Raw genomic sequence first — 14,915 nt, 5'->3', positions numbered from 1 at the left:
AAGTGAAAAGCCAGCATGTATGCGTATGAACTCAAGTCTCTTCCTGGAGAGATCAGTGGATCTTGTACATCTCTATCATTTTGCATCATTTTCTCCTTGTGTTGTTGGAAGTGCACGCAGGTACATGCATGCCTCACTTGGTATTGTATAGAGGAGTAATCAGTCACTGACAAACAGGATTAATCTGTCAGCCTTTGGGCATGAGGCACTAGATGCAACATTCAAAAGTACCCAGCAATCCTACTTTTCCTTTTTCTAACTGCAGCAGATCTACATTTCATCCTGGAGGAAGACTGCTGGCCCTGTTACCTCCAAGGTCATATCACCAAAACAGATGTGTTATTCATTTACATTTATCTACTTCCAACTAAAATTGAGCCAGTCAGCATCTGAGGAACTTCAGTGCACTGTATGTACCCAAGAAATGCTCTTCCCTGACAAGTTCTTTTGTTGTATCAATACAACACCTCAGGATAAAACAGTGTTCTAGTTTATCACACAGTATCTGGTAAGAGACGGATGGGAAACAGCTGTGATGAGTGTCCTGGGTTCAGCAGTGGCAGTCGTTTTTCTCCTTCTTAGTACCTGGTGCAGGGCTGTGTTTTTGATTCTCAGCCGGAGAACAATACTGGTAACACTGATGTTTTTACCTGTTGCTCAGTAATGTTTATTCTGACCAAAGACTTTCTGAGTCTCATGCTCTGCCAGGGAGGAGGGGAAGCCAGGAAGAAGCACAGACAGGACACCTGACCCAAACTAACCAAAGAGGTATTCCATACCACAGCACATCATGCCCAGTATATAAACTGGGGGAAGTTACTCAGGTCAGGCTGGGTATCGGTTGGTGGGTGGTGAGTGGTTGTATTCTCTTCCCTTGTTATTTCCATTATCATTGTTATTGGTGGTAGCAGCAGTGATTTGTGTTATACCTTTGTTACTGGACTGTTCTTATCTCAACCTGTGGGAGTTACACTCTTTCGATTCTCCTCCCCATCCCTCCAGGAGCAGGGGGGAGGAAGGGGGGGAGGAGGTGAGTGAGAGAGCAGCTGCCTGGTTCTGGGTTGCTGGCTGGGCTTAAACCAGGACAATAAGCTACTGCTAGAATTTTCAGGTTTTTAGAAGATCCTTTCAAATTATCCTTGGAACCACACTTCTACTCTGCATAACAGCATGTCAAAAGCAGCTCCACCACAACAGTTTGAACGTGCATTAGTTGGGCTGTACTTTCCTCTTCTGTGATGCCTAATGATACACAGAACTCAGGACTCATTAAGAATCCTATCATGCCTACAGCAGCCCCTGTGCTCGCTACTTTCTGGCCGCTAGCACGCTCCCAGACAGCCACTGAACCTCAGAGATTTGTTCGAAGTGAAGTGGTAGATATAAAACCATACAATTTCCTGCAAAATTTTGCTTTCCTACATGGTTTCTAATGTAGCTTATTTCAGTTTTCTGCCCTGTGTAGCAGCTAACATGGGACAAACCTGAAGTCTGAGGATGCAAAGGTCTTTGATATATTCCTTTTATTCCCCCCTTGTTTGGAAACCACATGGAAAAATAAAATAAAGAAATACTAATCTTAATACTAACACTATTCTAGTACTCCTAATTAGTTGCACTTTGTTCATCTACCAATGTTTGATGAAGTGTCAGCTAATACAATACAATGGACCCACTGTAACTCATGGTTTTTCACAGCATTGGTAGATACAAGTGCTCATTAAAAATGAGGCTACTAAAGCCATCAGATTGGCCTAGCAAGCGCTGTAAAGCAATTCACCACATCATTGTTCTAATTGCCTGCAAGCTCGTTTCACTTTCACCAATTTCAGTGTATACCTGCAGGCGAGTATGACAGTGTCATCTTCACCCTCCAATAGTTTTCAATAATAAATCCAACAGGTTTTATTATTAGAAGTCACATATACACCTTGATACCGCATTTTCCAATTCTGTTCTTAGAGAGACTCAGGATTCAGAATAAAGGCAGAAATTGCGATGTTACATTATCAGTACTTTTGACTGACCAACTAAACGTGTATTAGAGGGTGCAATTTTCAGAAAGTACTCAATACTCATCCTCTAAGATTAATGCCCCTTTTAATGGCCTAAATGCCCTAAATTCAACAGCAACCTGATAAGGGACTCTGTGGACCATGAGGAAACAGAATCCAGATCTTCTGAAACTGATGGTGACAGCATATGTAAGATGGAATTTTAAACAAGTGCTCACTGCATGATTTCCAGTAACATTAAGTAAGCAGAATCTTGGATTTTTAGACTTATTACTCAGTTTATTCTTCCACTTGCAGTTACTGGCTTTTAAAACAAAACCAACAGGCTGAATTCTGTTTGTCTTTCACCAGACTTAGAGAATGCAGACTTAGGTCCATTAAGTCCAAGTTGTTTCAAATGTGTTTCACTATGGGCTGTAAACAACAAACTATGAATACCATATTCTATTTAGGACTAAAATGTACTTTCTGTTGGGTAAAAAACTGTCATGGAACTGTTTAAATATATGTATTATCTACAGAATTATTGCTATTGTGTACAGTATCCTAAAGCACTGCTTTAATGAATTTACAAAACAGTGTTCTTTTCTGCTAATGCATTAGTACTATTTTTAAAAAATGGCCTGAGTCCTAATTCTCCCTTACATTAGCACACTAACTACTCAATAGATGGCAGGATAAAAAGCATAGTATTGACCACAGTGCATCTCAGACCAGGCAGTGATTGTAGAGATATCTCCACTTCCATACAGCAAGGCAAGCAATGCAGTATGTTTCACACCTACCACGTCTCTGGGAGGACATATAGAAAAACTGAACCCACATCCAGAGAAATCCATTTCCCGAAACAAGGCAGCCTCATCCATAACTTTCCAGGAACAGTCCCTGGCTCCAGCTATCTCCCCCACCATTGTGGGGGAGCACACTGGGAGACCTCAAAGCCATCAGGGAATGCGCTAGCAAGGAGATAGCACAGATGACAGCCAGTTGGAGCCTCTGTTGAGTGTACTAGAGTAGCCACAGTGAAGCAGGTAACTGAATTGTCCAGGTTGCCTACTTCAGACTTTATATAAACAAAAGAATAGCTCAGGAGTCACATACTCTCTAATCACTACATCTAACCCATGCCTACCCCAATCTGTCCCAGCAGGGTAAGGTCCACAAGGCCTCTTGGCAAGGACAGCCAGGGCAAAAAATGTTTCTTTTCTATCCCTCTTAAGCTACAACATCCTCACATGCACTGCAGCAAGGGCTAAGTAAAAAATACTCTAACACCTATGAGTCAGGTGTGCAGATTGGTCAACACTAGTCAAAAAAAACAACCAACCAAAAAAGAAAAAAAACCAACACACAAGTCACAGATTTGTCTTTATTTGTCTTCTGACTGAAGATTCATGGCTTCTGTCTTCATGCTTGTCTCTACATCCATGCTTCCATCATATCTAGATGTCTCAGATTTTTACAGGTCCTTCAACAACAGCTGGTATTTCTTGGTATCAGATATTCAAAGGGAAAAGTATTTTGCTTTTCTCTAGGCTTTACCTGGGTTGGTAAAATATGTCCATGTATATGGATGTTCATCCCATCTGCACCAGATGTCATCACAAATGGAGCAGTTTGTGTGAAGTTACACCAATTCACTTAAAATTATATCAGCCAAATTAGCTCAAAAAGTTTCCATTTTTGGCCTAAACTCACCTACCAAATTTTACCTGGTACAAACTAGAATGCATTCACACAAAATATTGCAGGTGGTTCTTTAAGAGAAATTACAAACAGCTGGCTAGGGACACTAACATCCTGCATTACCTCAGATGTTTCTAAAAGAGTGTATCTGCCCATATACTTAAATTATTTCTCTTTCAGTTTCTACTTGCCAATCAAACATGCTCCCATGGTATAAAAGCACACCACCTATCACGCTAAAACAACAAAAAAGAAATTATAGCATAACATCAAGAACATGAAAATAAGACAAGCTTGCTTGCTCCCTTACCAACTGACACAATGACATCCCTTTCCACCCTTCCCATACTTATTCAAGGTTGACCAGGTCCAAAGTCAACCCAGGACATTCAGCTGCGACCTTCTTTCCCCAAGCTCTTCCCTTTGATGGACAACCTCATGACCCACTTCAGAAACACCATGCCTTTCGTAAGGGTGTGAGCAGTTTTACCAAAGGACTGGCTAAGAGGACACTAATTCACAGGGGAAGAGTACTTTTATTGGCTAATACATGCCACAGGGCAGATTCTGTCTCAAACATCTGAAAATCATCTGGCAAATTCTGGCCACATAAACTAACAGTGGCACTTCCTCACAGTGATAAGCAAAATGTGTACTAGCAACTTTTCAAATCTCACTTCCTCTCTGAGCGTGCATAAGAAAGTACATGCCTTTACCCCATCTTCTGCATCTGTATCCTGCCCTCCTGCTTCCTCTGGAAGTCTGTTCTCCCAGCCTTGTAGATCCTATATCAAAAACATGCCTAAATTGCATTGTACATTACAACAGCAGGAGCTCAATCTCCAACAGTAAGTCCTCCCACTGTGTCTAATATCTCTTCATTTCCATACAGGTGATGCAACACTGCACCAAGAATAACAATGCAGAAGGTAACTTTGCGTAATGGCAAGTCACTGTTTTTTTAAAATCACTCTCAAGGACTTTATAATGTTGAAGTGCATAGTTACTCTTAGGGCCACTGATTTCTAGGACAACTATGTGACTTTCTGGGTTTGGTTCTACAGAGTTGTAGCATGGTGCGTGGCTAAATGCATAGCCTCGCAGTGAGCTCTGCTGAGTGAAACAGGATCAGAAGGCAGGAGACAATAGGACATCCATGTTAGACACCTACGTTGAGGTAGTTGTCATACCTTTGCTGTGAACATGGTCCTCTCCCCACACGGTAAGCACATTTCAGAAGACATCTGTCACTACTCAAATGCAATTCTATGCTTCAGTTTCAATCCCTTCCAGGAAAATTGTTAGGCAAAAGCTGCCTACACATTAATGTGCATTTTCATACACTAGATGAAAGACACCAGCACACCAATAGTAAAATGTGAAACCATTGCACATAAGAGTTTTACACAAAAAAAAAAAAGCAGCACGTTTGTTTCAGAATTTCAAGAAACATTGTTTACCCTTTATGCATGAAACTACTCAGCCTGTTTCATCAGCTAGTGGTTGTCCCAGGTCAGGGAGTAAAGCATTTTGTCTCAAACAGAATCCTCCTCAAATCATAGGTGCCCTAAGCAAAACCATTCTTCGCAAGGTACCTATGACCCCACTCATATTTAGCACACAATCATTCATTCCCTCTCTCTGCTGAATCGCAGTTTTAGCCAAACTACAGCTATTTATATTCTATTTCTATTCTGCTCTTCAGAATTAGAAATGGAAATAAATCTAACTGGAAACATAAAAGGGGATCAGCCAATCTATATCACCACAGGTTTTCTCAGTATTGTGGCAGAACACACTATTTCTGATAGAAAGCACTGGTGATCACTGAAGCATTGACACTGATCATTATTAATGTGCACTTCAGCTATATATGCATAAAGCAATCCAATTTTAGCAATACCTATAGCTGTTCTGTGATACTTTAGCAACCATGATCAGCAGTAAACAGGCATTTTACTGGATGATTAACCTGGGTTTACGATTCCTTTGCCTCCACAGAACACTGCAAAGCAGCCAGCATACTGCTAGATCTGTTCTGCTGCATTTCCCAGGGCAGCGGGATTGGAACTACATGGTCCTTTCCAACCCTAACTATTCAATGATTCTATGTACAGTCAGTATGTCTTCTGAGCATGATTCTCATCTCACCAACTTCATGCTTGTCTCATTTTGTTGCTTTAGACGAATTTATTCTTCACACAGTGAATGCAGTGAAGAGATAATTCAGCACCACTGTCTTATGTCCCATAAGGTGATCTAATGTCATTACACATCTAGGATTTGCAGCCTTATAAACAATGATGGCCTTCACATTATGCACTATAAAGAGCAGGTGGGTAACAGCATATGAAATCAGCTTGGATTTTTTTTTATTATAGATCGATTCTGGCATTTAGTGACAAAAATCTATCCTCAGTTGTTTCTTCAGCGTTACTCGTTTTATCCTTTGCTATCTCAGCCACTGCCTCAGACATACCCATCTAAACCTCTCCTACACATTCAGCCCCATGATATGCTTCCTTCCTGGTGTTCCTTCACTCCCCTCAGAGCACCTTTCCTAAGCTTATAGTCCAACTTGGCTGAGATGTCATAATGATGGACCGTTTCGTCTGACATGCACGTCTTGCCTGCATGCATACACAGCAAAGCACTTCTCTTGCTTCTGTTTTTACAATACAGTAAAGAATTAACACATGACACAAATGGTTTATGTCTTTTGTAAGAGTCCACAAAAGACTTTGGTATACAGAACTATAATTATTTCAGCTCTGGTGCCCCACCTTCCTGGATTCTCCAAGGTGTTACAAAAACTCTAAATAGGGTCAAAGTGATGAGATACTGTGTGATTCATAAGATCATAGAATAGTTAGAGTTGGAAAGGACCTTAAGATCATCTAGTTCCAACCCCCCTGCCATGGGCAGGGACACCTCACACTAAACCATGTCACCCAAGGCTCTGTCCAACCTGGCCTTGAACACCGCCAGGGATGGAGCATTCACAGCTTCCCTGGGCAACCCGTTCCACTGCCTCACCACCCTCACAGTAAAGAACTTCCTCCTTATATCCAATCTAAACTTCCCTTGTTTAAGTTTGAATCCATTACCCCTTGTCCTATCACTACAATCCCTAATGAAGGGATTGTATCCCCTCCCCAGCATCCTTAAAGGCCCCCTTCAGATACTGGAAGGCTGCTATGAGGTCTCCACGCAGCCTTCCCATGTTATTCATGTTATCAATCCTCTGTTCTTTGCTCCCTCACGCTGCAGGGAAAACCACATTCCTACATACTAGCATTATTACATGATCAGCTTTAATACCCTAGATGCTTAATTCAATTTCAGAACCATAATTTGCTTGTTCCCCTACAAAAATATAGATGACACCTTTTGTCCAAGAGAATTTCTTTTTGTAATACATTCCAGTAGAGAAGAAATACATCCACATGCTTGCAGTGGAAAATGTAGACAAAAAGATTATGCAACTTCTCCAAAGTCACGGAATCTTCAGCCAAAAAGTCATATCAAATACCCAGTAGTACACCAAACCTTGCATCACTTCTGAAGGAGTACTGACAAGACAATATAGGGGGTAGTTCCACAGGGTATATGAATCCCTACCGTGCCCAAAAGGAGCAAAAACTCTTCTGACTGCATAATAAGAATGAAAAATGATGTGTGCTTAATCTAATTCAACCCAGTGTTCAAGCATTTTGCTTCCTTTCATTAACACCTTTGCTATGACTGGCTGTTGGGTTTTCTAATTCTTTAGTCTTCGAGGTGATTACCATCTATCTAATGCAGTCAACAGTAATTTCACATGTCCAGAACAGCTTTTTACACCCAGTAAAATCTTTTCTTTTTTTTCCCTGAACCAGCTTTCAAAAAGTGTGAGTTCTGCACTACACAGCAGGGAAGCAATTACACTACATTTGCAAAAGACCGAGCAAAACCTGTTAGGTAGCTGGAGAACTCTTCCTCTTCAGAACCATTTGTTTTCTGTCTCTAATAACATCTCTTCACTGGTTTGATAAAAAGCTCAAGAGAAACACTTCTAGCAAGGTAACAAAAATGAGTTTTCCTCCACAATAATATTTTTCTTCTCCACCTGCAGCAGTAAGAACCTATTCAATTCTACTCCCACTGAAATCAAGTGAAATGCATCAGTGGCAAACTTGACATTGTCTTCAATTACTTATTTGATGCTTTTATTTATCATTTATTTGCCTAGCAGTATTTAAGACCAAGTCAATACCAGAAGGAATTTTGCCCTATGAAAACAGAAGATAAACAAAAGATACACCCATTTCAAAAGGACTTTTAAAGCACAGAAACCCAGTGGCCTTAACACCCAGAAACATTTGTCTACAGCTATTACTTCTGCACCTGAGTGATCCTCAACAGAGTGAGTTTAAGCTGCAGAGTATAAACTCTTCTAATTGGTGAAAGGAACGTGACTTCAGTCACCAAAAGCATGAAACCAGATTCAAATATGGACTCAATACATCCATTCCTAAAAGGACAGCTTACAAAACTTCTCCATCACTCAATGCAGTTTGCTGTTCCCTTTCTGTTTGCATAAGAAGTCCATTCTTTCTGGCCAGCTAGTATGAGAACTAATACACATTCATATCACATTAAAACAGAATGACATCTGAGCTTTAAAATTTAAATAGATAAACCAAGTAACTGTGACGTTATTGTAAAAGAAAAAGTTAAATTCCATACTTTGATTTTAACGACATTAACTTGTTTATCCACATTCATGAAACTAACAGAGGTTTCCTATCATTCTATGTCACAGGGAAGAGCTCAGGAGTGTGTATACTTCCTAAAAAAAAAAAACAGAGGTCAAAGGGAAAGAATCCTAAACGTATTCTGTGTAAAAATCTATTGATTTTTAAGCCAACCTCATGATATCTATGGCAGGGGGGTTGGAACTAGATGTTCTTAAGGTCCTTTCCAACCCTAACTATTCTATGATTCTGTGATTCTATGATCTAGCTCTTTGGCAACTGCAAAACTTATTACAAAATAATACCAGCAAAACTCTTGGGAGGAGTTCCATATGAGAACTCTGGAAATTAAGGCAAGTCAACTAAGCTAACACACAAACATCCACTGGATGCTTGTGTTCCCTAAGGAGCTTCAGCTACAATGCTATACGGTCATCTCAGACTTGCCAGTAACAGGGTAAACCTCTGCAGTCCACCACAGCTGCCTCATGTCACTGTATCTGACAGCTCCACAGCTCTGAAACTCCCACACCCTGGGCACATTTTGGGCAACCTTTCAATCTGATTCTCCTCTCATTTATGACTGTGCAAATCAGGACAGATTGTAAGTAGTGTTGGATCTATGTATATCTGGGTAGGCCAGAAGAACTGGATTCCTTGTGTGGCTTATCCGTGTGTCACATCATGCAGAGGTCACTAGTCAATGTTAGCTAGTTAGGCAGCAAGCCAGGGCACTAAATAAGTACATCTTACCAAGGCATAACTGAGGTATACTTACAGGTAGGTAACAGAGGATACAGGCACAGTGATTCCCTGACATGCTATTTAATCCATGCAGGTCTATGCAGACCCGTCACCTACTCATTGATTGCTGTGGCAGGTAACTGCAGGTATGTTAACTGATGGGTTACATGTCCTCAGGCTGCAGGACACCCCTGCAAGCATAGGTCATGTGTAGCCATGTAATCTTAGTCAACCAATATTACTCTTTATATTGAATAATAAGAAAATTATTGTGCAGTACAACAATACCTAAAGAACCACAAAACAGTCTTACTGGTACATATAACCTCACTGCCAAGAGGTACACAAACCTCATTTTAGAGTCTGCAGAAAATATGAAGGGCAGGATTGCACAAGACAAACAAAGCAAGATCTCACTCAGGTCATAGCAATTTGGTACATTTTCCTTATAGTATGTTTCTTAAATCAAGACATTTTACCTATGTTTTTATAACTTGGTCCCACAGACAGCTAAGACTGATTGGAAAGTGAAGGAAACAGAACAATAGGCCAGAAATACTAATCTTTAAACCAATTTCACAGCCCAAAGAAAGCTAAATATGTCTACATGCCAGCGGTTCAAGACTCCCTTTGCCTGAAGTGCAGCAACATTTGAGTGCTGAGTCTGATTAAAGAATCTTCTAGATGTTGATGAGTGAAAGTCTATTATTTTAGTGGAAAATTAAACAAGAAAAGCGAGGTTTACACTGTACTTTTCAGGTTTGGCTCACAACCCAGCAGCTGTAATAGTCACTAGTGTAATGGTCAATGGATCAAACTGTTTCCCCGTAATAGAAGAAGACCCTGTGGCACACAGTGTCCCCGTCGTGGAAAGATTAACAGGGATGAACAGAGATCCTCCTATCAGCCAGGGAAGGGACAGGGGCATACCAGTATCCCAGCAAGAGGAAGTGTTTGACTCAGGAGTGCTGGAGATGGAAGAGGATAAAAGTGTAGTATGCATGCAGAACAGGAGACGGAAAGCCCACAATGCGTGCAATGCAGTTTACCAAGAGGTGAAATGAGAAGCGTGACCTTCTTCTACACATAAAGAATCTTTCAAACAAATAAACCAATGGACAACTCAATTCAACTTTCTCTGGTTCATTTCATATAAGACTGGAGGTAAGTGTTAAAGAATGTGAAAGAAGACAATGAATATACGCACAGGCAAGCTGTCCTTGAACAGATCTGCAAATTCACTGTTGGCACTTCATTAAGCCAAAGGCCTAGAGTCAGCCATCATATTCCCTACAAATTAATGCGTAGTTATAAAAATCCAGGGCTGCAAGGAAAATTCAAAATACTATCTATTAAAAAAAAAAAACCAAACAAACACACTTCCAGGTAAAGGCCATATCCAGTACTTGCTCTTCTGACCTGTTGTCTGGCACTAAATGGGAGAGTTCTCATGAACTGGCTGAACTTGAAGCTGGTATTTACCCAACAACTGACATTTTCCCACACTCCAGAAAGTTATTTGGCAAAATAATCAACGTGGGAGAGATAGCTTCATTTCTAATGTAAACAGCTTACTTTTTCAAATTACCAGTTTTACAAAAGGCATTAATTTGTGTGCTTTGACCCAAGAATGCAAAATGCACAATCATTCAGATACAAGATGGTATTAAGTACTGTACACCACTTATGAGTAAAGCAAAAGGACAGATCATGTACAGTCAGGGGTTAGCATTGTAAGACACAGCAAAATACTAAGTGAACCTGGACTCAATACCATAATTTAGGGACTGAATTAATTCTACTGAAAAAATTGACCTTAACAGACAGCTAATCTTGTCATGGCGACTGATGGAATACCATGAAATAATTTGCTTATACATTAATTCTGTACTTCAATTTCGCAGAAGAGAATTTTAATTTTCAAGCAGGGTACAAAAAGCCCACTGTATGAGAAGGTTCAAGAAAAGCTATGGGAGAGATGCAGTGTTTCCTCTGAATATTGCATCTGTACCTTATCTGTGAAGCAATCTGGTCTGTAAACTCCAATTATTTAATGCTATAGAGAATGGTATTCCATTTTACACTTGCAGCTACTGTAAACCTCAGCGCGTCCCATTCAGCCTGCCCATTCTATACGAAAAAGTTACATGAAAGATGAAACTTGTGGCTGTATTTCTTCAAGAGAGAGGGGTAGCACACCTGACTTTAAATTATGCATCATCATAAAAAGGACTGCTGTAATTACAGCTCTACCATATGCATAAGCATGTATGCTCTTTCACATGTTTATATGACTAAATGAGTCCCTAGATTTTAGGCAGAAGCTTCTTCTAGGCCAGCAGCTCTCAAAAGCTGTTACCATTGACTGGACACAGGTGTTAAGAATAATTAAAGATATAAGGAGTATCATGATTTAGCCATACATCAGTGGAAATCACATTAAAGCACAGTCATTTTCCATTAGGCTTATTACATTATTCCCAGCAAGGTCACTGTACATTCAATTTGCTACCATTATTGGACCAGCTTTTTCCTGGGTCAATCCCAGTTTTCCAATATCTCTATTTCCAAGCACTATCTCCACTTCATACGTTTAGATCTCTTTCATCTGGCCTTGCAGAGTTTAACATCTTCAAAATGGCATACATACTACTGCATCAGTCCCTAGGATTACTAAGGCAGTCCTGACCCTGTACGCCACTTGTGTATTTTCATTGGCAGATAAACCAACATATATGGTCAACAGCTACTGATGAAGCCTTCTGCTATTAGACTATACCATAGGCCTCAGTAAGAGCTAGAACCTCTGGCCTCTCACACATCTAGCAGACAAACTTGTGTATTTTCCACAGTCTGAGCAGATGAAGAGCTGATGAAAGACTGAACAAAACTGATTTCCTTAAGAACAACAAGAGTTTTTCATTCAACCTGACATTGCTGCATTTTTCTTTTCCTAAAATTCCATTGTCAAAAATATTCCTGAAATTTTGTTTAAATGTAATTAATGGAATATAGATAACAACCATTTTTTATCTTCACAGATTATAAAAACCTTAAAGTATTTCACTACAAAAACCTATATTTTGTGCATTAGATCTGTTTCATAAACCTACTTTTTTGATTACAGCAACATTATGAAAATTCTAATTAGCTCCAGTGAAGAGAAAAATCTTCGTCAATGCTACTGACAGGAAGATAAAGTTGTAGTTAAGGTAATGCAGAAGAGCTCAGGGTTCTGTATTTACATTCCAGCTTTGTTGTAGGCTTCCTGCATGACCTTGGCTAAATCAATGGGAACCATGTTAGGGCAGCCTAATTTCTACTAACATGCCTGTCCCTAGCCAGCAGACCCTTTGATAACTGATTCAGAAGCCCTAAATAAGGCACCGAGTTGTAAGCCACATAGGATCAGCTCAGAAAACAAGCTCCAAGGGTCTCAGGAGACTTCAGGCTACCTAAAGGTCAAGCTTGCAGACATTATTGTATAGAGCCTATTGTCATGACAAGGATTCCTCAAGACTTAAGTATTTACTTTCCTGGCAAGTAAAACATGGCCCCTATTTTGATCCCATGACTCTTCCCCAGCTCCTCCACACAGCACTAACTTCAGTGCTGGGGCCCCAGTCGTCAGTCTTCCTTTTCCTTCTTCCACAGTAACTGTCAGTAAATCCTCTTGTACTGCCACTAACTTTGTAAATGTTCTCCCTCAGCTGGGGCCCCAAGAGACCTAGTATGATGTTGCTATATTCACAAAATAGTAGCAAATTAAATATGATTATGCAATCTGGCTTTCTACAGCCAACTGTATAGGCATCAAAACTGAGCTGTTGCCAGCTGATGTATTAGCTATATTGTGCCCGACTGCTGGAAACTGAGGTTAGCTGAGGATGTTTAATGATCCGCCAGTATGGAGCTGGAGTGCGATACTCACATAAGAACACTGTAAGCACAGATTCATAAACTGAAATCTTAAATCTGAAAGAATTAAATAGTGTTCTTACTGCATGCTATAAAGCATCAGGAAAACAGTTTAAAAGAACAATAAAGATGTAGCTGCCTGCTCCTAATCCTAGCATTTTGGGGGTCATCCATCTACAAACTATCCCTTATCTAATGTATGCATCTAACAAGCTCTAGACAGTCTTTAAAAGCATCATTAGTAATGAAATATCAAAGAGATTTGCAGACAAATATTTGAAACTGCTTGAGAAATGAACACATAATAGATAGTGCATTGCAGAAAATATGAAACAGCACATCAAAAAATTGAAAAGCATTGGCCATTCATATAACAATGAGGTAAGTCAGAAGCCTATGATACTGAAACGTCATTTCAAGGGTATTGACAGAGCTAACATCTGTTATCACCACCAGTGAACTTTGAATTTTCTAGGAAGAGATCATCTTATTGTCAGGAAAAAAGTCACTTAATAAGGAAGAGTCCGTTTTTATCAGGTGGATTACAAAGCTACCATATTGTCTGCCTCTGCAGGCAGCACTATGTCCATTTTAGTTCTCTTTCCACATTTTTGCCTGGAAACTGAGAGGATAAGAAATGAAGAACTATGGTATTAAAAGCAGATACCGAATAGTATAAAACAGCCAAAGGATGTGCTCAATGGAGAAACACACACTTATGTTGCAAGCAGGAGATATTTCTGGTAATTCAGACAGCACAGCAAGAACGTACTTCGAGCACATGTTCTCCCAGAACGATTTGGGCGGTCGCTTCGGGAGCGCAATACGGAAGGCTGGGGCACAGACAGTAAACCTGTATGCCACATCATAAGTCTGTATGTGGAAATACACACTTCTGCTTCAATACATACACGCTGAGCAAGGTTTCCCTTGCCTGGAGCAGCATCTTCACCCCCGAGTGCTACACCTGGTGGGCACCGTCACTGCCGAGGCGAGGACCACTGGCGGCAGCAGGCAGCGCTGGCAGTGTACCCAAACTCGGCGGGTACCCCCAAGTGCTAGGACCCTCCACCCGTGCCTAGGGCGCGGGACGGGGCCCAACTCGGAGGGGCTTCGGGGGCCGCCGGCCTGGCCGCACACGCAGGTGGCGGTGGGGCGCAGGCCTCGTCCCGGCCCTCCCGCGGGGACCCGCCGCCGCTGCGCACCGCTCGCCTGGAGGGGACAGCTGCCGCGGGCCCGGGAGGCGCCTCCCTGCGAGCGCAGGGCGCGGAGAGGACAAACCACCCCTGGGGAGCCCCAGCCCAGCGGGGATGGGATGGGGCCCGCCTACCTGATTTGGGGTAGGTGACAATCCAGACGTCGCTGTCCCTCACCGGGAAATTGGCGATCTCCTCCATCTTCCCCCGGCAGAAGGGTGGCAGCCGCACCCCATTGTACTCAAAGTACTTGCTCTCGAACTCGCCGGGCGTGCTAGGGGTCTCGGCCTCGCTCTCCGCCATCCTTTTCCCTGCCGGCGGCGGTATGGGGGGGGTGTACCTGAGGTGTGGGGCGGGGGGTGGCTGCGGTGCGGGCTTGGCGCGGCAGCCCCAGCCCCCGGCACGCCCCCACGCACGCACCGGCAGGGGGCGCGAGGCCGGCGGCGCATGGGCCCCGCGCGCGGTGATGTCATGGTCGGCGCTAACGGCAGCAGCGTCTGAGGGGCTGGCTGTCCGCCCCTCCCCAGCCCTGCCCGACCCTCGGCACCTCTCGTCTCCCGGCGGGCCGCCTCACGTACATGGTCCCGCTGCCGCAGCCGGGTGGGCAGAGGCGGAAGGAG

The 14,915-nt window shown here is 42.1% G+C and overlaps 1 protein-coding gene across 2 annotated transcripts in view; it reads right to left on the bottom strand.

Annotated features, from left to right (window-relative positions):
* SULT4A1 (sulfotransferase family 4A member 1) overlaps positions 1–14,642 on the bottom strand; it is a 31,191-nt gene extending 16,549 nt beyond the window's left edge. Inside the window, exon 1 of one of the 2 annotated variants that reach the window (XR_008974658.1) lies at positions 14,430–14,642. Coding sequence is in view for 1 of the 2 variants with exons in the window: in XM_057427251.1 (XP_057283234.1) it covers positions 14,430–14,598 (169 nt within the window). In the remaining variant the exon portion in view is untranslated. The remainder of the gene's footprint in view (positions 1–14,429) is intronic. The other variant, XM_057427251.1, reaches the window with a different exon arrangement.
* Between the last annotated feature and the right edge of the window lie 273 nt (positions 14,643–14,915).

Source organism: Pezoporus wallicus, unplaced genomic scaffold (assembly GCF_028554395.1).
Source record: "Pezoporus wallicus isolate ANWC-B61680 ecotype Strahan unplaced genomic scaffold, APGP_CSIRO_Pwel_v1 scaffold_3294, whole genome shotgun sequence".
Classification (NCBI taxonomy): domain Eukaryota; kingdom Metazoa; phylum Chordata; class Aves; order Psittaciformes; family Psittacidae; genus Pezoporus; species Pezoporus wallicus.
This window is presented reverse-complemented; position numbering and strand designations above follow the sequence as displayed.